Source organism: Eublepharis macularius, chromosome 1 (assembly GCF_028583425.1).
Source record: "Eublepharis macularius isolate TG4126 chromosome 1, MPM_Emac_v1.0, whole genome shotgun sequence".
In the NCBI taxonomy this organism is placed as follows: Eukaryota; Metazoa; Chordata; class Lepidosauria; order Squamata; family Eublepharidae; genus Eublepharis; species Eublepharis macularius.
Window position 1 is genome coordinate 164,809,700 of NC_072790.1, and position 26,588 is coordinate 164,836,287.

Below are 26,588 nucleotides of genomic sequence, written 5' to 3' on the forward strand. Positions count from 1 at the left end.
CATAGTGTTCAGAGATTTGGTGTTGCAGAATGCCTTAGATCAACCTGATCTTTTACTTCATCTATTACCTGGAATGATGTAATAATGATGAGACCATCTTGGTTGATCCTGCTCCCCCCATTCTGCCTTGATTATTGTTACTTTACATGCATTTTTAATTTTTGTGCAGACAGATACAAAGGCATAACCAGATATACCTGTTATTCACCAATGACCTGCGAGAGTTTAGTTTATGCTAAGCCTAGAGTCATGTCAGAGTTTGCACGCAATTCCCCAATAAATTTGCTGCAGGCAATTAGTGGATGGGGGGAGCGGTGGGGTGGAGGCAGAAGGCTTTAAAGTGATGGAACCTTATTTCATTCTCCTTTAGCCTCTTCAAATATGTAACCTCTTTCTTTTATTCAACATGCAGTCAAAGTTACACACACTGTCCCAGCTAAGAAATGTATAATTTAAACCACATTTACCAGGACAGTATTTGTTGTAATTTGTTAAAAGTCACTGCAGCAGCTAACCTTCTGAATGTTTTCTTTTTTCTTTTAAAATTTGGTTAATAAAAGCCAGATTCTAACAAAAAGTAGTGTAAATGGCAGCAGAAACATGTTGGCTTTGTGAATGTGAGAAAAATGGCACAAAGGTAGCAATCCTAAGCAGGCTTACTCAGACCATTTTATGCAACAGGGCTTACTCCCAGGAAAGTGTTCTTTGGACTGCAGCTAAAGTCTTGTATCCCAATCCTGTGCTTTAATTTAAAATAATGTATTTACTCCCAAACTAAGGAGACAATCCTCTGCATACACTGAACATTCTGTGGCCTATGTCTGAGTAAACAGGCATAATCTAACTGCTTTGTGAAGAACGGTGACGCAAAACCAATACAGTATAAATCATACCTGTTTGGGTATGTCCTTCTTTTCTGGTTGGTATACCAGTTTAGAATATTTGGATATAGCAGGGGGGTTGGGTTTTTGTTTTGTTTTGTGTAAATACTGTAAATATTATTTTGTACAGAAGGGCAATAATAAGAGAAGATATATGGGTTAAATGGCCAGTTAGATTGGATGTGCACAATAGGTTGGAATTAGGCACATTCTCTAGTCCATGAACTGAACATAATTTTTTTTAAGTGCCTACTTTACAATGACAATTGGTCCAATAAAAATCACCATGGCTATCTTTTATCAATTACTACAGATCATACTCCATTGTTAAACTGAACCTGTTTCCACAGAGATTGTTTGTTCCGTCTTTACTCCAAGTGGACTGTCACAGACCCCTGGGGAATAGAAGTGCACTGAACATGGCCACTGTCCAGGAGGTGTGCCTCACCAGTCCAATTTTTCACCAGACATATTGGTGGGACAATGGGAAGCACAGTGTGGAATGCTTGCCTTTGTATCTCATTGGCCAGGCAGCCATATTCTAACAAATTCATCACAGCTTGTTCTAATGGCCTAAAGAAGGCAGCCCCGACCATCCCTCCTTTGTAGTGCTTTAATGTGTCAGGGCCAGGGCTTTTTTTCTAGGAAAGGAGGTGGTGGAACTCAGTGGGTTGCCCTTGGAGAAAATGGTCACATGGCTGGTGGTCCCGCCCCCTGATCTCCAGACAGAGGGGAGTTGAGATTGCCCTCCGCGCCGCTGAGCGGCGCGGAGGGCAATCTCAACTCCCCTCTGTCTGGAGATCAGGGGGCGGGGCCACCAGCCATGTGACCATTTTCAAGAGGTTCCAGAACTCCATTCCACCGCGTTCCTGCTGAAAAAAAGCCCTGGTCAGGGCTCTATTTGGCCTATGCTGCAGTTCTGTTAATACAGTTGTGGCCTTGTTAAACCCATGTATCATGTATTTCTTCTCGCGTGCAGGAGCAAAACAAGTTTATATTGTAAGAGTGCAACTGAATCCAGTCCTGCCATTAAGACAGCATCAGCATCACACCAGTGCTCTGTTGCTTATAATGGCTATCTATTTGATTCACAATGAGCGCAGGATTATGCTGACACTTTCCCTAGAATTGCAGTCTGCAATTGTATCTATGTACAACCTGGTTCATACCAAGTGGACATTTTCCCTATACTGTCATGAATATGAGCCACTGCTTCTATGTAGGGGAATCAGACTGTATGAAATTGTCCTAAGAGAGATTAGTATGGGGTTAACTTGAATGCCTGTCTGAATACATTTAGAAGGGAAACATACGACTCCACTGAAAATGGTGGAATCAGAATTGTGCAAATTACCTGCATGCTATTCCAAGATATTTTCTATAGCAGGGCTATAATGCACATGTTGATTAAATCAAATGCAACAAATCAGCACTGACTCAAATTATCCATGTTCTTCCTTAATTCAAAGGTAAGAATAAATAGAAAAGGACACAACCCACTGAAAAGATCTCCTGCACAAGACGCTGTAACTGTGTGTTGTGTATAGAAGCATGAAAAAAGCCTAGCATATACAGAAGGGAAACAAAATAATCCAGGAGGGTGGGTGGGTGCTGGAACTGAGTGTCTTTGCAGTTCTTAAAGTGTTTGTAATAAAAGCACAAATATAAAGGATGGGCACAAAGTATATTTTACGGCAGAATTGTAATCAAATAGTCAACAGAATACAGATGAAAAGAGCTTTTATGAACTGAATCAACTTCCTCTTTCTAATCCCATAAAATTCTTCCCCTTGGTCTGCATGAAGTTTTGCCCGAGGCCTGTTTTTATGGTTGAAATTATATAAACATGTGAGCAAAAGGTTTTGAAAGGAACATCTAACACTTGCGTACTGTGAACACAGCTCTCTTCCACAGGCATGCAAGTGGAAGTGGGCTGTCTTGACTGTCAAGTATTCCACCTTTCAGTCAATAACAAACCCCACTAAGTCAGCAAATTGACAGGGTGTTTCTGTCAGAAGGAGAGGTAGAACATTGTGGCCTTTTGTTTCTTCTCAGAGCTATATGAGTAATACAGTAGGAAAGCATTCATAAATGAACATCTTCAAAACCCCAACAGAACATCTCTCAAAATGACACAGCAATGGATTTGAAATGCATCACTCCTTGAGCAACCTGTCAGTGCCCATGACACACAGATAAATTTACATGGTAGCCACCATCATAGCAGACATGATACGTTGGATAAAATGTTTCCAGTGATACAGCATTGCACGCTAGGGAATGGAATGGAGGAAATATGTTGGACGAAAGATATTTCGATCCCCCGTAGTAAATAAATATGAACTCTGTATTGATTCCTAAAAACAACCACAATTATCCTTAGGCTGTATAATGTACCAAGCAACTGCCTGTGTTAGTTTCAGTATAACCCTAGATAGCTAACCCTCAAGATATACTGTGCAGAGCAAATCAGCAGCACACATACACATACAACCAAAGAGACCAGCACAGTTGAATTATACAATCAATGTTCTACAAGATTTCCAAGGTTTAATCTTTCAAAAGTCAAAGCTCCCTTCGTGAGATATCTGACAAAGGGAGCTTTGATTCTTGAAAACTCATACCCTGGAAATCTTGTTGGTTTTTAAGGTGCTACTGGACTCAAATATTGCTCTTCTACTGTAGACCAACATGGGCATCTGAAACAATCACAGCTGTTCATCTTAAGGATGGGTTGGAGTAATAAGAAGGGTTGCCAACAGGCCTGGAGCAAAATGTCCTATCCCTCAATAGAGATTTAATGTAATGTTTTTTATGTGGGGGTTACTGATAGACAAGAGCCCTGTGGCACAGAGTGGTAAGCTGCAGTACTGCAGCCCAAGCTCTGCTCATGACCTGAGTTTGATCCTGGTGGAAGCCAGTTCAGATAGTCGGCTCAAGGTTGACTCAGCCTTCCATCCTTCTGAGGTCAGTAAAATGAATACCCAGTTTCCTGGGGGTAAAGTGTAGATGATTGGGGAAGGCAATGGCAAACCACCCCATAAAAAGTCTGCAAAGAAAATGTCGTGATGCAACATCCCTCCATGGATCAGTAATGACTCAGTGCTTGCACCTTTACTTTTTTTTTTACTGATAGGCAAATCTCACTTCAATGCTTGATTGGGGCTTGGACCTGTTTAGTTTCTCTGGTCCAGACTTTTGACAGCTTCCTTAATTAATGGGAGTGATCTACTTGTATAACCAATATGATCCATCTGCTCCCCTCCCCACTAGGTTGTCAGTGACCAACTGTGTGAAACGTGGGTAAGGAAACTTGTAGAAAAATGACAACACAATGTGTTAACAAGACAAATTGAGGAATCTGGTGGGGAGGGGGGAAGCAGTGGCAGCTCCAAAACTTGTAACATTTAGTTATGCTATAACAAGCCATGGTAGGATATGAGGAGGCCCAAATCATATATGGAGAAGTAATGATAGATTACACCTATTCCAAAATTTAAACGTGCTGTGAGATGCCCTAGTGTCTGAAATCAAGGATGCAAAATACAAGGATCGGGGTAGGGGGGGACTGATGATAGATGCTGTCTGTGGAGCTTGTTACTTAGGAAGATACACCAAGTTAGAGTTTTCTTCAGAGTTTTAGAAGATTTAGAGTAGTTGATGGATGTGTTCTAATAGCTGCTTGTTAATATTTGCTACTGGCCTGTTATTTTATCTGACAGCCTGTGTTTCATGTATTTTAATTATAAGTTCCATTGAGGGTCCTTTTAGGCCAGAAAAATAGGGCATTTTAAAAGCAAATAAATAACTACATCTGAAGGTGAGGTTTGAAGAAAGGGAAGAAAACAACTCAGACTGGTATTATATAATGAAGATGACTTTTTTAAAGCAACTCATTGAATTTCTCTCTCTGGAATTGTAATACAGAGCATTAAGACATAGACTTCTGGATCTATTCAAAGTCTTTGAGCATTTGAGGATGTGAGTTGCACATCTGTAGCCTAGGAGGATGGTTGTGGCTATCAGCTCCAAATTCAGTTTATCAATCAGTCCTAAATTCATAGACACTCTCTAAATCAATAGATAAAGAATCTTTAATGGACAATGTCAATCTAAAAGCAACAAAAAGTAAAAAATGTAGAACTTTATACAATTTCCTTGGAATCCAAATTTTAAGCAGGCATTAACAAAACTAGACTATATTATTTCTATTTTGTAAAACACAAGTGTAAATAGTTATATGTTTATTGTAGTATTATCTTTGTATGTTATTTTTTTTTAAAAACATGCAATTTCTTGAGTAATAATTCTCCTTCCTTCAGTCCCAAGTAACATGGTGGTTAAGTGGTTGGGCTGCGAATCAGCACTCAGCTGGTTCGAATCCCAGTACTGCCATGAGCTCAGTAGTAGGTGGCCTTGGGTAAGCCACTCCTCTCAATTCCAGGTTTATTGTGGGGAAAATAATAACACGGTTCACTGCTCTGAGTGGAGCACTAATCTGTCTAGAAGACCGGTAATTAAGCACAGTGAAGAAGAAGAAGAAGAAGAAGAAGAAGATGATGGTGGTGATGATGATGATGATGATGATTTCAGTCACAGTAGCTTCTCCAGTTTGCCACATACAGTTGGAGGGGATCTTGGAGGTCATGACGTCCAACACAATTAACTTCAGGTTCTGCTTCTGCCAATAAAATCTTTGGGCAGTTACATGTATGAACTATTTAAATAATTATATGTTGCCTTTCTGCCTGGTACTAGATATCCAAGCTTGCTCACAATAAGAAAAGTCTGAGTATAAATATAATAAGGCAGTGGTGCCTATTATGGAGGCTGGGAGGGCAAGAATGTAAAATGTCCTCTTCCCAGTCCTCTTGCTCCACCTGCTGCTCTTTCATGGTTCTGTGATGGCCATGAGGGAAATAGCCGCCACCCTGAAAACCTACTGCCTAGCAACTAGTGCCAAGGAGTAGCAGATGTTCCTTTGGGGACGGGAGAGGCTTTTCTTCACCCAGGCAGATGGAGAGGAGTGTGCAGCTTCCTGCAGCAGTGATAAATGATGAGGGAACTGCGGGGGGGGGGGGGGCAATAAAAATGATTCCTCCCACTTGCACACTGAAGTGCTACCTCATTCTTCAGTATATATAGACCAGGTCTATGAGTGAAAAAGAGCACATTGTATACTGTGCTCCAGTTTCAAATTTCATTTTATTTATTAGATTTTAGGACGCCTTTCCTCCAAGGACCGTAGAGAGGCATACATAATTTCTCCCTCCTGTTTTTATTGGATATGTTTGTAATAGACATTTATTAATTAAATTCTAGGGCCTGACTCTCTGGTCCATGATAGTTAAGGGAGGTTCTTTCCTCCCAACCTGAGATCTCACACATCCACTCTATTTTGTAGCTTTGGGATGACCACAATTTTAAAACCACAGAGGTTTTAAGAAAAGTCCTTCTGAATCAGAGCAGTAGTCCAGCATCAGGTTTCACACAATGGCCAACTCATTGTCCAGGATGGCCAGCAATGGACACAGAGGCCAAGGCCTCCTACTGCTGTTGCCTCCTGGCACTGGGATTACAAGATTCCCTGTCTCTAACTATGGAGGTTTCCTTTAGCCATTATGGCTAGTACCCATTGATGGCTCTCTCCTTCATGAATCCCCTCCTAAAACCCGCTGTGCTCATGTCCATAACTACACCCACTTCCCCAATTTTCCCCTTGTATAAAAATGTCAGTGAGGAAACAACGGAGTGTAAGGTTATAATCAAGTGAAAGAAAGGTTATCTAACATATTGGTATATATTTCATAATTTGGATGATAAGCAGCAAATAATATACAAAATAATGATTTTGTCTATAAGCTATCCTGAGATAGCCTTCCAAAATGCTACTGAAGGAGGCCTGTGACAAGCAGCCATGGACAAAAGAGATCAAAGGTTACCGTTTCCTGACATGGGCTCGATCCAGCCTTTTCCTAATCACAATTGCCAGTTCATAGTTATTAGTAATGCAAAGTATCAGATGCATTGATATAAAATGTTGACTTCAGGAGCTAACAAATGTGCAACATTGTTTCATTTAGAAGCACTTTGCTCATCTGCTAAAATGTTCAATACAGAAATACATAGGACAGAAGCACTGCCTTGATTTGTTATACTGGCAATTTCAGAATGGGTTTCAAATTATTTGATCATTGACAGCCCCCAATCAAATATTTTTATTGTTTATTTATTTAAAATTATTTATATTCTGCCTCTCCACAATGTGCTCAGGACATATTATAATAAAAGCAAACAATAAAACACCCTCAATAAAAACTACAATCATCAGCATAAAATAGTTTGCACAACACAAATCTAAAGCACAGACAGAACGTTTGACCAATCTCTCTTTCTAGATCTTAACACTGGAGGGAAATGATAAAGATAATTAATCCTAGTACTTAAAAGGGGAGGCATTTGAGAGAGGCAGCAATTTTTTTTTCATGCAGGGTCTCAACTAAACAGTTGGGATCAGGAGAGAATTTTTGTCAGGTGAAATTGATTATGGGCTTTGTAGAAGACACGCGAGATCCCTAATACGGGGTTCCAAACCTGCAGAGCCTGCCCACAGGCTTGCACTTTTTAAATTCTGAAGGGGGGCAGCAGAGAAGTGGCTGCGATTAGCGTTGGAAACAAGTGGGGATCGCTGGGCTACTGTAGCTCATAATTCCCCTCCCCCATGTTGTCTTCAAAGCCATCAGCCTTTTGCATTGCAGAAGAATAAGGCGTTAAGGTACTCTAGAGACACAAACGACACGAGCCATTGGGTTGTGCAGTTTGGTGATTTCTGGAGTTCCTCCCGGCAGATTCACGTGTGCATATGTAATGAATATAGAAACATACACCTTTACAATGTTGGCTTTACTGTATGGTTCCATTATCTTCAGGACAGTATCAGCCTGCGCTGAATTAGCGCGACCACACCAACCTGGTTTTTATAAAGCGGCCCGTATTATTTCTACACCGTTATCAAACAGATCGGTTGGGGGGATGCGAGAGAAAACTTGGGGCAGCCAACGACACCTTTCGTGTCCCGGCTTCTCCATTCGGTTGCACTTCCCAGCTTACCCCCCTTCGGATCTCGCGTGCGCACGTGGGTGAGCGTCTGAAATACGGGGAAGGGGAGGCGAGGGGGTGGAGATGGCCAGAGGCTTCCAAGCAAGAGATCACGCAAGGCGAACTCTGCACGCAACTGGGAGGCGACTCTCGGAGGATAGGAAACTTTTCCGGCCTCCAGGGGTAAGAAGCTTTTCCGCGGGCAGGCAGCGGTTTCGCCGAGCTGCTGGGCGCTCGGGAGCTCAACTCGCTCGCGGGGCAAGACGCGCAGCTTGGGATTCAGGCAAGAGAGCGAGACAAAATTCTGCCCGGTACCAAAAGGTGTTGAGTCCAGCTGGCGCCAGCCGGCCACGTACTGAACAGCCTGCCTGAGCCTCTCCAGTCGCTAGCTGAAGCGCTGCTCGGATCGCTCACGCTGCAGGCGCGGAAGACTGTTAAAAGGATGGTCTGGACTGACTGAAGTACTGCGCCCGAGATCTGTTTATATAGGCCCGCCAAGAGGCTTGAGGGCGACAAGAACCGGGGGCACAGCTACTGTTCTCTTTCTCCAGTTCCGCGAGCGAGCTCGACTGAAAGCCTGCTTACTGTGTGTGGAGCTTGCATTTTGTTCCAGGCATCATGAGCCAGAAAGTGCTGGGAGCTTTCCTTAACAGGTCGGTCCTGTTCATAGAAGTTTTCTTACTAGTGTTTCTTGCATTCTTTTCTCCCTGGTATCCTTGTGGGAGGATGGGGTGCACTGCGGATCTCACCCTGGCAAAGGGTGGCTGGCTGAAGCAATTAATCATCGAAGGCAATCACTATGCTGTTACTCTCACACACTCCTTCCTAAATTAGATATTCCTGAAGAATATACCCAAAGTAATTTCTCATGCTCACCTCAATACTAAAGCAACCATTGGAAGTCTCTTTTTTAAAATACAACTTTCATCTATCCAGAGGAGTTAGCTGTGTTAGTCTGTAGTAGCAAAATCAAAAAGAGTCCAGTAGCACCTTTAAGACTAACCAATTTTATTGTAGCATAAGCTTTCGAGAATCAAGTTTTCTTCGTCAGATGCATGGATCATGCATCTGACGAAGAGAACTTGATTCCTGAAAGCTTATGCTACAATAAAATTGGTTAGTCTTAAAGGTGCTACTGGACTCTTTTTGAACTTTCATCTAGGTGAGCATGCTTGGGATCAGAGCCAGAGGTTTTTTAAAAAAAAACTTACTTTAATTTACCATACGTTCACATTGCTATATGTACCAGATATGGAATCTTCCAAACCCTCTAATATTCTGTAGGAGGAACGGGATCACTAAGGGTTGTTGTTCATTAAAAATGTTAGCAACCTTTTTGTCTAAAGCACTGCAATGAGCATTTTTCATTCAATTCAGATGCTTTGTGTGCCAAAGTGTGATTTAAAACTAAGTTTGTGGATTAATTTCACCAAGTCTTATAAATTGGTAAATTCTTAAATAAACTGATTTGGTGTAGAGTGACTTGCAAGACTGTAGGATCCCATACTTCTAGCCTCAAGGAATTCATTTCATTTTCACATAATGACCCCAATCCTGCTGCAGTTAACTGTGACTCTCACTGAAAGCAATGTGACTAAATTCAAGCATTTAAGGTTAAATTCCTGGATTGGTTTCAAGGCAAGAATCCTATGAAGAGCTTACTTTCAGTCAAAAATACATAGGCTTGGGATGTGTCTCGCAATTAGCTTTAGCTTGATCAAATTAATGTGTTTGGCAACAAGATGCAAGGCTGACTCTTCAAGTACAGTTAGATGAAAGCAAATTCTGTTAGGATCAACAGATTCACCTTCATGTATGCAATCCTATGCACACCTGGGAGCAAGTGCTGTTGAAGTATGTGGTATTTATGATAACACATGAGAAGCGCTGGGCTGCACACATGGTTTTCATGACTTTTTGTTGAGAAGAACTGCAACATTTTTTATTTGGGCAAGCATGTAATCGCTAGCAACAATAAGGAGACCCTTTTAACATATCTGTGTTCAAGGCAATCAAAATTATTATGTGATCCATCTGATAGCAGTTTTGAGCTTAAGGACAAGCTTTCTGACATGATGTCATATATGATGTTATCTACGCTGCTCTGTTCACACAATGCCCACATTGTCATCACATGTTGTTCATGGAGTTGTCTGTATGTGACAAATTCCTGCATAATGGGGTAGATACACCCATCATCCAGGAAGCCTTCTGCCATTGTAAGAAACCTTCCTCCATCTCAAGTGGCTCTTCTGTTGGAGGAAGAGCCACTGAAATTAGAGGATGGCTCCATGGTTTGTTCAATGGAATAGAATAGCAGTAGGATTCATGCCAACATTTTGCAGTTCAGGTTTTTGTGCCAAGTTGACACCTATTTTTCTTCTGACTGGACTCTTGAGCCTTTAAACAGAAATTTAATAGGTTCAGGCCCTGCCTGGCAGAGAAATACAGTAAAGGTTCTACTCTTTCAAGTTTTTGGTATGAAGCAAATGTATGGGAGAAGAGGGCTGCTAGAGAAAGGGTTTAGGTGGGTAGCCGTGTTGGTCTGCTGTAGGACAGCAGGATATAAGTCTAGCGGTACCTTAGAGACCAACAAGATTTCATTCTTCAGAAGACAGGAGCTCTGACTCTCATAAGCTTACACTCTGAAAATCTTGTTGATCCCTAAGGTGCCACTGGACTCAAATCTTGCCAGAGAAAGGAGGGAACCAAACACTCAAGGTACCTCTAAAAAGCAAGAATTAAAGGTTAACTTCAGAAATGGGTGGAGAAAGATTGAGAGTCATTTTTAAAAATTTCAATATTTCCACTTTTAAAACTTTAATATATGTGTTTCTATCTCATATAAAACTAGTATTTTGTCCAGTAATTAGTACCTTTGCTTCTGAAAAGTCCTGGGCAAAGCCAAGTGTGTTGATTCTGGATTAATTCTATACTGGATTGTAGCCCTTGTTTTCTATTAGGTGATCTTGCTAATCTTTTTTTTTTTTTTGCTTGTGAATAGAGACAAACAGAAATCTAATTTTACAGGTCCCCCTCTATCTTCTGATATACACACAATCTACTGGTTTCGTGCACAAGGAATGTGGAGTTTATACTCCTAGATAGCATAAAAGATTTATTTCATTCCAAGCTAAACCTTTAATAGGTTTTTTGCCATCAATTCACAGCCGATTTATGGCAATCCCGTATGGTTTTCAAGACAAGAGATGTTTCCAAGATCTGACTGTTCTCATATGGGCTATAACCACTAACTGTTCTGTTCAGGAAAAACATAAACTACAAAATGGAAAGTTTGAAGAGTGACTAAGATTTAATTGACTTAAAGTCATTCAACTTTGGTTCAAAGCGTTGCTCTGCACTGTCAGGACTTCGGGGCACGTTTGTACATCCACGAAGCCACTTAATACATCCAACAGAATCAAGTGGTATAGCTTTTACTGGGCTGACCATTACAGGTCGCAAATACACATTTGGATTCTTCCCCCCAGATTAAAAGGGCGGGGGGAATCCATGTGTAGGAAGCGTTACCAAAGCACTGCAGTGTTCAAAGATGCCCGCGCGGCCAGGAAATCCTTCTAACGTGGTCCTCCTTTTGCCCGCAGCATGCTCCCCCGGGGGCTGGAGGAAGCGATCCCCGCCGGCGTGCCTCTACTGCAAGACGTGCTGCTTCTGCTGCTCTCGCTGCTGGCCGCTTTCCACGTGGCGAAGCTTCTGGTGCAGAAGCGGCTGCGCCGAAGGAGGCTGGAGCCGCCGGGACCTTTCCCGTGGCCCCTGCTGGGCAACGCCGCTCAGCTGGGCCGTGCCCCTCACCTAGCTTTCGGGCGCCTGGCGGCCACCTACGGCGATGTCTTCCAACTGCGCCTGGGCCGCTGGCCCGTGGTGGTCCTGAGCGGCGAGCGCGCCATCCGCGAGGCCCTCATCCGCCAGGGCGCAGCCTTCGCCGGCAGGCCGCGCTTCCCCTCCTTCCAGCTGGTGTCCGGCGGGCGCAGCTTGGCGTTCGGCGGCTACTCTGAGCTGTGGAAGCTGCAGCGGCGCCTGGCGCACTCGACGGTGCGCGCGTTCTCGGCGCACCGGCTGGTGGAGCGGCCGCTGCTGGCCGAGGCGCGCGCGGTGGTACGGCTTCTAGTGCGCGCCTCCGCCGGCGGCGCCTTCGTGGACCCGTCGCGGAGCCTGGTGGTGGCCGTGGCCAACGTCATGAGCGCTCTCTGCTTTGGCCGCCGCTACAGCCACGCGGACGCGGAGTTCCGCCGCCTGGTTGGCAGAAACGAGCAGTTCGGACAGGCCGTAGGGGCGGGCAGCCTGGTAGACGCGCTGCCCTGGCTACAACGCTTCCCCAATCCGGTGCGCTCCGCCTATCGCGCCTTCCGCGCCCTCAACCGCGAATTCTACAGCTTTGTGCGTCGCAAATTCGTGGAGCACCAGAGTAGTCTCCGGCCGGGCGACGCCCTCCGAGACCTCATGGACGCCTTCATCCGCCTCCAGCAGGCCCAGCCCCGCCTGCAGGTGGAGCACGTGCCGGCCACCGTCACGGACATTTTCGGCGCCAGCCAGGACACGCTCTCCACTGCTCTGCAGTGGCTCCTCATCTTCCTCATCAGGTGAGCTGATCGGTTGGTCCCGCTACCAACTGGAGGCCTTCGGCAATTTAGCGCTTTGAGCTCATGTCCTCTAGAGTCTAGACTAACGGAATCTTGTCCTGCTGATGGGTTTATTGTGATATGAGTTAAAGGTATGTTATGTCACAGTCAGTGCTCCAACACATTATGGCCCGCAGCAGAGTTAACATAACTTTTACTCTCCAAACACATTGGGACCCTCAAGCAAGTTTTGGACAAACGGTGTTAGAGATGTAAAATTCATGGGAATTTTGAAACCAAAATTGTGCCTCCACCCTTTTTATATTCGAGATAAAATTGCCGAGCTGTAATAACTGCGGCAGATGGAAAAACAAGCTGGTCCACTGTAGAATGTAGCTTGACATACTGTTGAGGCAACCATTTCTATTGGAAATGGCGTGGTGGGGGGAGGGTTAAAAGTCTTTCCACAGCGCTGCAATTCAATCTAATTTTGGCCCTGCTATAACTGTCTATTAGTCTCAAAACATCCAATCTCTTGATGTGGAAAATGGCCAGTCTCCCACGGCAATGAAAAAGGCAAATTCTATGCTGCAGATTGTTAGGAAAGGGATTGAAATGAAAATATAACAGCCAGTATTATAATGCCCCTATAGGTCTATGGTCCAGCCTCATTTGAAATACTGTGTGCAGTTCTGGTCATTGTATTTCAAAACAAACATTGCGGAGCTGTAAAAAATACAGAAGAGGGCTAACAAGATGATTAGGAGGCTTTACATCCATTGGCACCATAGAAGCCAACAAGATTTTGAGTGTGTAAGCTTCATCAGGGAGCTCTGTCTCTCAAATGTTTTCATACTGAAAATCTTGTTAGTCTCTAAAGTGCTACTGAACTCCATGGCTATCCACCTAAAACTACCAAGATTATTAGTTTGGAGCACCTTTCCTATGAGGAAGGCTAAAGAGTCTGGAACTTTGCAGTTTATAAAAGGGACTAAGGGGTGACATGATAAAGTGTTTGTGGTAGAGGGTGGACAGAGAACTTTTTCTTCCTCTCCCATAAGACTAGAATTTGAGGGCATCCAATGAACTTGATGGACAATAGATTCAGGATGGACAAAAGGAAATTCTTCTTTCCACAATGAGCAATTAAGATGTGGAATTCACTGCCAGAGGATGTAGTGATGGCTACAGGCATAGGCAAGCTTTACAAGGGGATTGAACAAATTCAAGGAGGATAGGTCTACCAGGGGTTAATAGACATGGTGACTAAAGGGAACCTCCACATTCACAGGCAGCAAACCTCTGAATATTAGTGCCAGGAGGCAACATCAAAAGGCTTCAGTCTTTATGCCCCCTATTGTTGGCCCTCTGTAGCAACTGGTCAGCCACTGTGTGAGACAAGACATGAACCATTGGTCTGGTCCAGCAGGACTCTTCTTATGTTTTTATTGTGCCCCTCAGCCTGAGGAGAGCCAGTTTGGTGTAGTGGTTAAGAGTGGCTGGACTCTAAGCTGGAGAACCAGGTTTGATTCCCCACTCCTCTGCTTGAAGCCAGTTGGGTGACCTTGGGTCAGTCACAGCTTCTAGGAGCACTCTCAGCCCCACCCACATCACGGGGTGATTGTCGTGAGGATAACAGCAAACTTTGTAAACGGCTCTGAGTGGGCATTAAGTTGTCTGGAAGGGCGGTATATAAATTGAATGTTGTTATTATTATGAATAGATTTATATATGTACCCAAAGAAGAGCAGTTGCAAAGCGGTTTGACTTTAAGCTGTTTTCAGAAGCCCCTTAGAGCTGTGTACACAGGTTTCTCGAATTGCTTTGCTTTGGTGTCTGATGCCTGTTATTTGAATAGGCTTTATTTTTGTTGCTTGCCTTAATGATAGAAGCCATCATTTTTCTCAACTCAAAGCTGGGGAACTGAGGCTGAAAGTGCCTCTCCCTGAGAGTGTGCAGCAAGTCCATAACTGAGCCCGTTCCCAGGTTCAGCTCCACAAGCTTCGTGGTTCTTGGCATTGTTGTTTGAGCACCATTCTGGAGCCATCCATTATAGAGTAGAACTCAGTCGATCACATCCACTGTTGGCCCAGGAGCACAGGATGTCCACTAAGTGTTTCACTGTTGTGGCTATAAGCCAGTTGTGCAAACAACACAGTGTGCACTAATCATGCACTGGTATTGATAATCCCTAAAATGAGAACTGAGTAGACAGTTTGTGTGTGTGTGTGTAATTCCACATGGTTGTGTAATTTGCCTTTATTATTCTGAAGATATTGCCATCAGGTCACATGTGAAAGCATGAGGGTTACACAAGCTTTTTTGTTTTCTGAACCATCAGGTTAGTGTGGTGCCTAAGGCATTTTACCTCAGACAATTCTCCTTAATATATTAGCGTATGGAACCAAATTAACTCCAGTTAGCTACCTCCTTTTAAATTTTGGTGTTGCTTCAAAATTATTTTCTGGTGACTTGAAATAGACAAATCATTTAATGCTGGCTTAATGTTGTTTCATTTCTTTGCTGTTAGGTATGTGTGTGTTGGTATGGGTGGTTATAGACAGATGTCAATCGTGCATGAAGGGATGATGGAGGAGAATGTAAAAAAAGGACTGGAATGGTGTTACTGGAGGCAGACATTTTAGTTTACACTAATGGGCTGAACAAATGATGCACTTTTCCAGTGCCTGTTTCTACTAATTTCCTTCCAAGAGGTGGTACAAAAGTTGATTCTCCACAAGGAGAAGGAAGTCTGATCCCACAATTTCTGTTTAGCTGTTCATTTTGCCATTCACTAATTGCAAGGCCTGGTAGTCGCAGCTGCTTGTAATCAATCCTGTGTCATTGAACCCATATACTAAAATCTAGTATTTCACTTTGGCCACAGGCCACCAGGAAGTTTTTCTATGGCAACCCTTTTGAAATTAATGCTCTTACCACATTCTTGCACTATTTCCATTCTTTCAATTGGGCTTGTGCAGGAAAATTACCCTGTGGTTGTCCAATTATCTGGGTGCTTTGGCTGGTCTTGGAAAAGACACCAAAGCAAAAGAGAATCAGATTCTCTTGAGAAGTAACATAAATCTGGTGCTTTTATCAAGTTGCCTGCAAATATTAATTTTGAACCTTCCAATAAATAAAATTAAGCTCTTTTTAAAATAAATAATGAAACTACCTACTTGTTGCATGGAATGTCTATGATTTGGACATTGCTGCTTTTCTTCCTTGGATTGCTTTTCCTCCTTTCATGGTGTGGAGTGCATTCCCAGCTCAGATAACAAGAACAGTACTCCTTTCAGCAATCCAATCAAACTCTGATCCAATCAATTTTTTTCATATTGCTGTTGTCTCCTAAATGAATCCACTGATTTAAACAATTAGATCTATTAGATCTAGTTGGCCAGAACACTTTGTGACTGTAGCAGACCAAAACACAGCAAAGCAGAGAAATAACCTCCCCCAAACCTGCTTAGATCCTCTCCTGTAACCCAAACACCTAAGGCTGCAAGAAACAAATGAGCTCATATGATGATGTGAAGGTATTAAACTTAAGTTGTGCAGGTAATTAATTCTTTGTTTGTGGCAGAATGAAAATATAGAGGTACAATGGGAACAGGAGTGGTTGCTTATGAATAACTAACACAGAGTTCTGGGAGATTTGCCAAATCTGAAAGTTTAAGAAAAAACACTTGGTTATTCTGTAGTGGTGAGACATTGCGTTAGAGAAAAGAAAGCTAAGGAGTCAAATACATTAGACAAAGGATTGCAACACGTAGTCTCTGCTTTTCAGAACAAGGTTTGAACAACCTTTTTCTTATACTTCAGTACTTATTATGAATGTACAACAGGGAATAAAAAAGAAAACTACCATTGTAGAGACTTGGTCTGCAGTCTTGCAGTGGGGTTTAAGCAGCCTTTTATGTGGGTTCCCTGCACAGGCATCTTTAATATCCACATTTAACTCAGTTGAGATATTTGGGCAGAAACAGCATTAAAAATAGGGAACTGGTAAAAATAATTTTTAGTCACTTCATTTTTTTTGGCCATTGTTTAAGATATTGAGCAGAGGAGAGAGACGTGAAGAAAGATCTTTTGAGCTCATCTCCTTAACTACTTCCTCAAAAGTAGGCAAATAGTGACATTCAAGGAGATAATTTCTATTGTGTGTATAATGTGTTTGCATTTTCCTGGCAATATTTGATGTTTGACTTCTTTGCTGTATAAATGCTGGGGAAGTGGACAAATCCTCCTGAACAATTAACGATAAAAAATTCCTTATGTCAAAAATAAGGGGGAAAAATAAATATGTGAACCTGATTGGTTGTAGGCAGATAAGGGTAAAAAATTAAGCAATGATTATGGGTTGGATCCTGCAGATTTCAGGTGGCTTCTAGCACTAAGCAAGCACCATCATTGATGGAATGGATCTGCAATATCCATCTATATCTGAATACTGTATTCTGATATTTCTTGATGTTGTTAAGTTTTGGACTTAGAGGCACGTGGCATGCAGTTTGATTCTGTTTCCCTTCAGCAAAGGGAGCTTCATAAGACACAACAGAGTATAATTTCTCTCTCCCTTCTTTGACACACGCACAGGAAAGGGAATTTGCCTGTTCCCTTCTGCCAGTGAATGAAGACTTTAGTTTGGCTTGGCATTCCCTCAGTGAACCCTCTTCCCTCCCCAATGTTTTTGTTGTTTTTATCTTTTGTATTTATTTTAAATTGTTTTAAATATGCATTTGTGTGCTGGTTTTAATGGCTTTTAAGATGATATTTTAATTTGTATGTTTTAACTTTGCAAGCTGCCTTGGTAGCCCTGTGAGGACTGAAAGGCAGGGTAAAAATCTTGTTAAATAAATAAATGGTAGCCCTGTGTGTACCTCCCATATTCTTATCCACTCAGTCAAAGAATGCCTGTTTGGAGAGCTTGTTCCTTGACTGATTGGAGGCAGAAAGGCTGGTCAGGGATATGGGATGTGCACAGTTCCTTATTATGGCATGATTGCCAGAGCGTATGCTTCAAGGGGAGGTAGGGAAATCAGGATTCTGTTACATATGCCCAGTGTGGATACCTCCATGGATGAATGCACCATGCACAGTGGACTGGTTCAAACCCATAATGGTTTATTGATAAACCAGTTCAAGCAACAGCCTTGAATAATGTCCTCAGTATTGCTGTTAAGATACAGGCTGTTAAGATTCAGGTGGAGAAATATACACTTCCCACACACAGAAGACATTTTGGTTTCCACCTTGAAATGACATGAGTGAGCGGCTTTTGGATTGCAGAGCAGAACTGCACATTAGAAGGAAACTATGGGGTTCCCAACACCTTTTTTTTTGTAACACAAAATGGGGGGTGGAGTTGCAGCAGAGAATTGGAGAATGGTGTGAAGGGGAACTTAATCCTTCCATATCTGCTAATTATATTTTCCCTGACTGGACTCCAAATCCAGAAGAATGCCAGTGGAGGTAGGGAATGGTCTAGGGAAGGCACGTTTACTGGGAGCAATTGGCAAATGAGGAAGGAGTTATTAAGTGTTTGCAGATTGTTCCTCTCAGACCCACCCACCTCCTACATACACCCATTCACATTGTCTTGACTACTGTGGCTTTGGGATACACAAATACCCAGATAATGTTTAGTTCTGCCTTAAGATGAATTGTGGGAGGAGTTTAGAACCAGTTCTTAGTGAAACTGTCTACTGATTGGTGTGATTATGGATCAGTTTGTAGATTTCTTTTAGAGTGCTATAGTGGTTAGGCCCTCAGTACACATTACAGAATCCATGTCGTTTCTGTCAACTTGTGTCTCTTTTACAGCCCTGTAAGAGAGGTGGAAAGAACAGGGGAGTGATACCATCCTTGCAAAAAGAAGCTGAAAAGAGTAAGGCTATTCTGCCTAGTTTCCTCTGATAGACCGGGGAAATTGTTTGCCAAATTAGCATTGAAAGAATAATGCATCAAAAGAACAATACTTTTGTTTTACGTTTTTAGCATCAAAAATGCAGGGATATATAAAAATTTAAATGGCACTCTTTAAATGGAAGATGATGTTTTGAGTCCCAACAGTAAGATCTCTGGCAGGCAAACAGGATCAGGGCAATTCAACTCCATAGCAACAAGTTCCCCCAATATTTCTAATTACAATATAAACCACTGGTAACTAGAGGAGCAAGATTTGGGTCCAATGGTACCTTAGAGACCAACTAGATTTCCAGGGTATGAACTTTCGAGAGTCAGAGCTGCCTTCAGAAAGGAGCTCAGAAGTTCATACCCTGGAAATCTATTTGGTCTTTAAGGTGCTACTGGACCTGAATTTTGCTCTTTTACTACAGACCAACAGGGCTACCCACCTGAAACTATCCTTAGAGGTACCATCAACTGGCTAACATTCTATTATTAAATGAAACAAAAATGGGGGGGGTGGCATCGGTCTCGGAGTAGATGGACGTGTGTTGAAGGAGCTCCGACTCCCCCCAGCCTGGAAACATGCAAAATAAAGCTGCTACTGCAAAAAAAAAGAAAGGAAGGAGGAAGCAAGGGTCTGGGAAGAAAAAATCGCCGACCAGGTCGTACCAAAGCCAGCAAATACTTTTATCAGAAGCGGTTCCCGTCGCACAGCAAAGCCGCAGTCATGAAGTAGACAAAATGGCCAACGGAACTTTGGAAGCTGGCGCAGCGGTAAATACTTTCTCTGCACCCCTTGATAAACAATTGGCACAATTGCAGCAAGCTCTTGTAAGGCAAATGTCTGAACTAATACAGCCTTTATCAAACCAGCTGGCTGATATAAAGTTAGAACTACTTAAAACAAATGTGAAAGTCGATAATGCATTAGATATGGCTTTAATGTCCCAGCGTGATATTCACGATCTACAAGAGTCTTCTGACTCTTTTCAAGCAAGAATAATCAATTTAGAAGTGGCTGTAAGGAGGAGAAATTTAAAGCTACACGGAATAGAAGAATCCCAACTTAACAACGATGATTTAATTTCAACTCTAACTTGCTGGCTAAGAAAGCAACTAAACCTGCAAGAAACTGGGAAGCCACTGATTGTAAATGCTTTCCATATCGGCTCTGAAAAGGTGGCTGAGGCAAAGAATTCATCAAGAGACATTCTTATAGAACTAGAGGACTTAAATATTAAAAAGCAACTTATGGAATGAGCCAGGACACAAGTTCCTCTACTCTTCAGTGATAAGACTATAAATATCTTTTCTGACTTGTCCAATGAAGTGCTATCCAAGAGAAAGGAGCTGAGATCTGCAGCTTTGGTGTTAAGAAGAGCTAATGTACGCTATAAATGGGTGAATTACACCAATCTTTCCGTCATTCATAATGGAAAGCAGATTGTAGCCTCGGATCCAGAGGAAGCAGAACATCTCCTGCAGAGCCTAAACCTGGAGTCTCCAATGGAGGTCAACAAACCAAGCTTCAAAAGAAAACTTCTGATGTCACCTTCTCAGCAAAAAGGGAGTAAAATCCCAGTTAAAAACATTTAATTTAGGTTATAGCCACTGTGGAAATACATTCTCAGAATTTTGCAAAAAAAATAAAAATAACCATGATAATAGAAACATAATTATCATATCCAGGAGGGGGGAGTAGGTTTGGTTCCTTTGATACTGCTCCCACATTTTGATAGTGGTTCCTTAGGAGTAGGTAGTTACCTTACGCTAGAGTATTTTATACACTAGCCCAAGAGAACACTATTTGAACAGTTTTGTTGAAAATTAACTTTAATTTACTGTTAGTATATTAATTAATTAATTAATTAAAGTAATATTTCATTACGATACAATTTCATAAATATATACAGTTTTATTTTGGGAGGGGGTGTTATAATTATTGATACAATAGTTAAGTGAAGAAAGTTAGGTAAATAGTTTGCTGGTTCGTTTTTTAAGATAAATACATAAATAAATAAATAAATAAATAAATAAATAAATAAATAAATAAATAAATAAATAATAAATACACATTTAGATATATCTACACAGAGTATATTTGAAAGTTGATTTTGTAGTTCATAAGGGGTTGAAGTTTATAGATAGGAAAGTTAGAGATACTGAAATAGTGTCATTTTATTTTATCTTTGTTTATTTATTTACTTTTTGAGGTTTAATTTATTTTGGTTAATCATTTTGCAATTTTAGGGTTACAAATTATGTGTAAAAAAAGAAAAAGGGGAGAAAAAAATAAAAATAAAAAAGGGGGGAAGGGAGAGGAGGAAGGGGAAAGAGTAAAGCGGGGGGGAAGTGATAGGAAATTAATTAGTAATATATACACATATATATAAAGAAAAATAAAAAATATAAAAATAAAATAATAATAAAAATAATAATAAATAAATAAAAAGAAAAAAAGAGTGGGGAGGAAAGAGTTGAACTCATAAAGCTGTTTTAATGTTGAGTATATATTGACTGAAATTTTTGATTCTAAGGATTTAGAATTTGTAAATATCGTGATTATTAATATTGTAATAGCAGATATATTAGTGCATATTATCTTTTTGTTAGGTTTGTAACAACCCTATAATACGACTATTGTTAACAATCTAGTTAAAAATTTTATTTTAGGATTAAGCCTCTATTATCTAGATATTGTTCTACTGCATGATGTCATCAAGCATCAAAGTTATTTCCTACAACGTTCGCAGTTTGGGAAATCCGATCAAAAGGAAAAGAATTGTTAATGCCCTGACTAAGACGGGCTCTGATATCATACTTCTGCAAGAAACTAATTTTCATCCAACCCGTTCACAAAACCTACCTACTAAACTCTATCAGCAGCAATTCCATGCTTTTGGCACTTCAAAAGCGAGAGGGGTATCAATCTTAATATCAAACAAGGTACCTTTCCAGCTAAAAGACATTATCAAAGACTCTCAAGGAAGATTTATTTTTGTAAAAGGATCAATTGAAAAGCAAAAATTTACTTTTGGTTCACTTTATGCACCAAATCAAACCAAACTTTCTTTTATAGAGAACGCTTTGGATATATTTGCTCAATTTCAAGAAGGCATCCAGGTACTAGGTGGGGACCTAAATTATATTATTGACCATAAATTAGACAGAACCAAAACCAAAAAAGAGAAACCGAAAAGTGGAAAATCGATTTTAAAATTAGCGCAGATACTTGATAACAATAACTTTATAGACATATGGAGATACCAACACAACACAGAAAAGAACTTTACTTATTTTTCCCCTAAGCATAATATCTACACTAGAATAGATTACCTTTTCACATCAAAATATCTTTCCAATAATTTAATCGAATCTGAGATAGGCAATATTGGTTTATCTGATCATGCTTGGGTCCAACGTGAAATATTAATAGATCTCAACCTATCCAAACCTAAAAACTGGTTGTTAAATAAATCTTTACTTTCAAATCCAACAGCAATTAAGGAAATAACTAAGTATATAGAAGAAGGCCTACTGGATAATGACACAGAAGATGTTACACCAAGTATCCTATGGGATGTGATAAAAACTGTAATCAGAGGTCGCATAATCTCACTTTCGGCTCATATAAATAAACAAAGAAATGCAATGAAACAGGACCTACAAGACAATATTAAGCTTTTGGAAGAAACCCATAAAAAAACTTGCAGTAAAAAAATTTACAAGAAACTTTTGTCTCAACGTAAATTATTAGAAACACTGGAAATAAATAAAATTCAAAGAAACCTCCAATTTGTCAAGCAAAATTACTGGTATAATTCGCCCAAATCTTTATGTCTTTTATCGTATAAGATAAAGGAAAAAAATCATTGAATCATATCACAAAAGTAACAGATACTGATGATATAAAACATTTTACAGCACAGGGAATCCTAAGAACCTTTGAAAAATATTACACACAACGTTAGTCTTCCAAACACCCGAACCAAAAATATATTCAAAAATTTCTAGAATCATGCAAAAATTTAAAAAAATTAGATAACGATCATAAAAATCTACTAGACAACCCAATTACCCAACAGAAAGAGAAACAATAAAATCATTACAGAATAACAAAACACCAGGCCCTGACGGGTATCCTGCTGAGTACTACAAAACATTTGCAATACAATTAAGCAAACCCCTGGCTGATGCATGCAACACAATTTTAGATCAGGGAATAATGCTACCAACTTGGTCAAACGCAAATATAACAGTAATTTTGAAACAAAATAAGGACAGCACTAAACCAAACTCATATAGACCCATATCTCTTTTGAACCAAGATTATAAGATCTTTACTACGATTATTTCCAAAAGAATCAACTCCTTTATAGCGCAGTACATCCATCCAGACCAGTCAGGTTTTATTCCAAACAGAGACCTGATGAATAATATATACAAAACCCTAAACCTGATTTCACACGGCCAAGCAAACAATTTGGAATCTGGCCTTCTGTCCCTCGACATAGAAAAGGCCTTTCTCAATTGAAATTCAATACCTCAAATTAACATTGAAACACATGAATTTTGGCCCCAAGTTCTTAAGATTAATAGATGCCATGTACTCTCATCCGTCAGCTCAAATAAAAATCAATGGTAATGTTTCTAAAAAGATCTCTATTCAAAGAGGCACGAGACAAGGGTGCCCACTTTCCCCAATTGTATTTGCCATTTCTATTGAGCCCCTAGCAGAAAAAATTAGAGACACAAAGGAAATCCGAGGTATATCAACAACTTTAAACAATTTCAAATTAAGTCTGTTCGCAGATGACTTGCTTATTTACTTAGTAGACCCAATACAATCATTCAAACCCCTTCAAAAAATATTAGAAGAATTTAGCCAGATCTCAGGTCTGACGGTTAATTATACCAAATCTCAGTTTCTACCAGTTTTTAAGCATCCTAACACATCTAATTGGATTAAAAAGAACTGCAATTATCAATGGTCTCCTGACCAGATAACCTATTTGGGCATCAACATCCCTACTGATCTGAAAAATTTGTTGAAATTCAATCACAACATTGCTCTTGATAAAATCAAAATTAATTTAAATAAATGGAATAAACTGAACCTCAGTTGGTTCGAAAGATATAACATAATTAAAACCTTTGTAGTACCAAAATTGTTATTCTTTCTCCATGCAATTCCTTTATTGGTCCCTCAAAAAATTATGAAAAATTGGCAGAACCTACTAAACAAATTTTTATGGAACGGAAAGAAACCCAGAATAGCCTTTAAGACTCTCAGACTAAAACACTCAGATGGAGGATTCAACTACCCATATTTAAATATGTATCAAATTGCGATTAGATTATTAAACATCACACAAATTTTAAAATCTACAAGCATTTCAGATTGGACTAAAACTATAACCCAAATAAAGAAATATCAATAATTCAAAGCTTAATTTGGAATGGTAAAGAAAATCAGTTGACAGGAAAGATTGATAACCCCTTTTTTAAGGATATGCTGACAAATTGGAACCAACATAGGAAAAAGATCTTACCCACCATATCAAGATATTCATCATTTTTGGGCCAAAACTGGTTTCTCCCTGGCCACACTATAGGCTTTGCAAAAACTTGGCAACAAAACGACTTAACCCGGCTAATCGATATCTCCTCATCCAAAGGCATATTAGACAAGTTAGAAATAGAGGAAAAACTTCAACACAAATTACAATGGTTTACATACCTCCAATTAGCCCACATGATGAACCACATTAAGGTAGCACAAATCTTTAACACCCCTCTGACAGACTTTGAGATTATTTTAAAATAAAAAAACTTGACTCAATAATAATATCTAAATTTTATAATTTGCTCTTAAGCACACTTGAATCCAAACCTCTAAAGTACCAACAAAATTGGCAGCTCGACTGTAACTCAGATATTTCTGTAGCACAATGGAAAGCGATTTGGACTTCAAATCTACTACAATCTAATATTATTTCTGCTAAAGTCCAGTCTTATAAAAATTCTGCATCGATGTTACCTAACCCCCCCAAAACTCTCTCTAATCTATCCAAAGCGTTCTCTACTCTGCTGGAAAGGGTGTGGCGAAGTAGGCACATTCGCACATTGCTGGTGGGCTTGCCCATATGTTGAGCAATATTGGAAAGAAATTTTAACAAATATACAAGATATCACTGGATATTCTATCCCATTTGATCCAAAACTAATTTTTTTGAACCATTGGGAATCTGTAGATGTTCCTGAAATAAGGAAAGAGTTAATTTGCAACTTTTTGGTGGCCGCCAAGTCTCTATTAGCGTCCAACTGGAATTCATCTAAAATCCCCTCTATTGAGAATTGGTTAATTAAGCTATGGGATTTCTTTATCCAAGAAAGAATTGCGGAACTTACTAGTCAATCACAACTCCGTTCAAAAGAATCTAACTTTGTAACTAACTGGTTCCCGTTCTTTGAATTTCTAATTATCAATGATATACATCCTCCTAAACATTTATCTTTTTTTTGGTTGCCCTAAGTTAATGTTCAGACATTGTTCTAATACCTGAGAATTACATGTATTATGTTTGTTTGTTGATTTGTTTTACATTGTTTGAAAGTTGAAATGTTAACTGTTATTCAATTATATAAACTAAATAAAAAATTTTAAAAAACAAAAAAACAAAAGTGCAGTGGCACCTTAAACGCCAACAGCATTTATTTCAATATAGTCATTAAGTTGCTATTACACTTCTGTTTTATTTTACTATAACAGAGTGACATGGCTATCTCTATCCCTTTGCAATTAACATTCATATCCAGACAAACACAAGTTAGTTATATTTGATCACTCATTTATTCAGTTCTTAAAAATAAGAAGCCAGATGCAGGCCCAGGAGCAGACACACAGTTCCAAAGGATAAGGTAGACATGAGGGTTATGTAACTTACAATGAATGTTGGACTAGGGAGACCAGAGTTCAATCCCCATCCCATTGCAAAGTTCACTTGTTGATCCCCAACTCATTCATTCATTCAAACCTACCTTATTGTAAGAAAAAATATAAGAGGAGAGAATTCTGTATACCACCTTGAGCTCTTTAGAGAGATAAAATGAAAAATGTAGAAGATAGATATATAATATCTTATTTATATCTTTATTTTTTTCCCACAAGGTACCCAGAGGTGCAGGCTAAACTGCAAGAAGAAATAGACAAAGTGGTTGGCAGGGGCCGTTTGCCATGTGCTGAGGATCAGCTTCTTTTGCCTTATGTCATGGCTTTCCTTTATGAATCCATGCGTTTCAGCAGCTTTGTGCCTGTTACCATTCCACACTCCACCACAGTTGACACCACACTGATGGGCTACCACATCCCCAAAAACACAGTGGTCTTCATCAATCAGTGGTCAGTGAACCATGACCCGGTGAAATGGTCTGCCCCAGAAGATTTTGATCCAGCAAGGTTCCTGGATGAGAATGGATTCCTTAACAAAGACCTCACTAGCAGTGTGATGATTTTTTCTGTGGGCAAACGTAGGTGCATTGGAGAAGAGTTATCCAAGGTGCAGCTCTTTCTTTTCATTGCCATATTGGTGCATCAGTGCCATTTCACTGCTAATCCAAAGGAAGACTCTCAAATGGATTTCACCTATGGCTTGACTATTAAACCTAAGCCATTCACAGTTAATGTTGTGCTTCGGGAAAATATGGATTTGCTGGATAGTGCAGTACAATGACTGCAGGCAGAAAAAGACTATGATAATGGCCTAACAACCATTAAGCTTGGAATTTTGAACTCCATCTTTATATTTGAGTAAGGATTTTGTTCCATACTTTTCTTCATATTTAAATAAAATGCACTGGAGTAAAATATATTCCAGTATATATTAGTATTACATGAAGTGAAATAATACATTTTTTTAAAATCTAGATTTAGTTTGCCAGCTTATATATTTATTATCATTTATTGCTAGCCAGAAGCCTTAAATACATTCTTTAAATAAATGTGTATTTCTTAACCTTGATTTGCCTTTTTTTGTTCTACTTCTCATCATAGAAAATCTCTCTTCCTGCATAGTAGAGAAGTCCTGTTTTGTGCCTGTGGCTTTGAATGACAATA

General features: G+C 40.1%; 1 protein-coding gene across 1 annotated transcript; it reads left to right on the forward strand.

Annotated features, from left to right (window-relative positions):
* Window positions 1–11,563: 11,563 nt before the first annotated feature.
* LOC129332247 (cytochrome P450 1B1) lies at window positions 11,564–26,224 on the forward strand. The gene is made up of 2 exons (XM_054983217.1): window positions 11,564–12,580; window positions 25,644–26,224. The coding sequence occupies exons 1-2, from the start codon at window positions 11,586–11,588 to the stop codon at window positions 26,203–26,205; spliced, it is 1,557 nt and encodes a 518-aa protein (XP_054839192.1). The 5' UTR covers window positions 11,564–11,585; the 3' UTR covers window positions 26,206–26,224.
* Window positions 26,225–26,588: the final 364 nt, after the last annotated feature.

Bases quoted from the DNA above. Each gene is read 5' to 3' on its own strand.
- LOC129332247 (XM_054983217.1), top strand. From the start codon at position 11,586: ATGCTCCCCCGGGGGCTGGAGGAAGCGATCCCCGCCGGCGTGCCTCTA. The intron at 12,581-25,643 runs GTGAGCTGATCG...TTTTCCCACAAG, and splicing joins CTCCTCATCTTCCTCATCAG to GTACCCAGAGGTGCAGGCTA.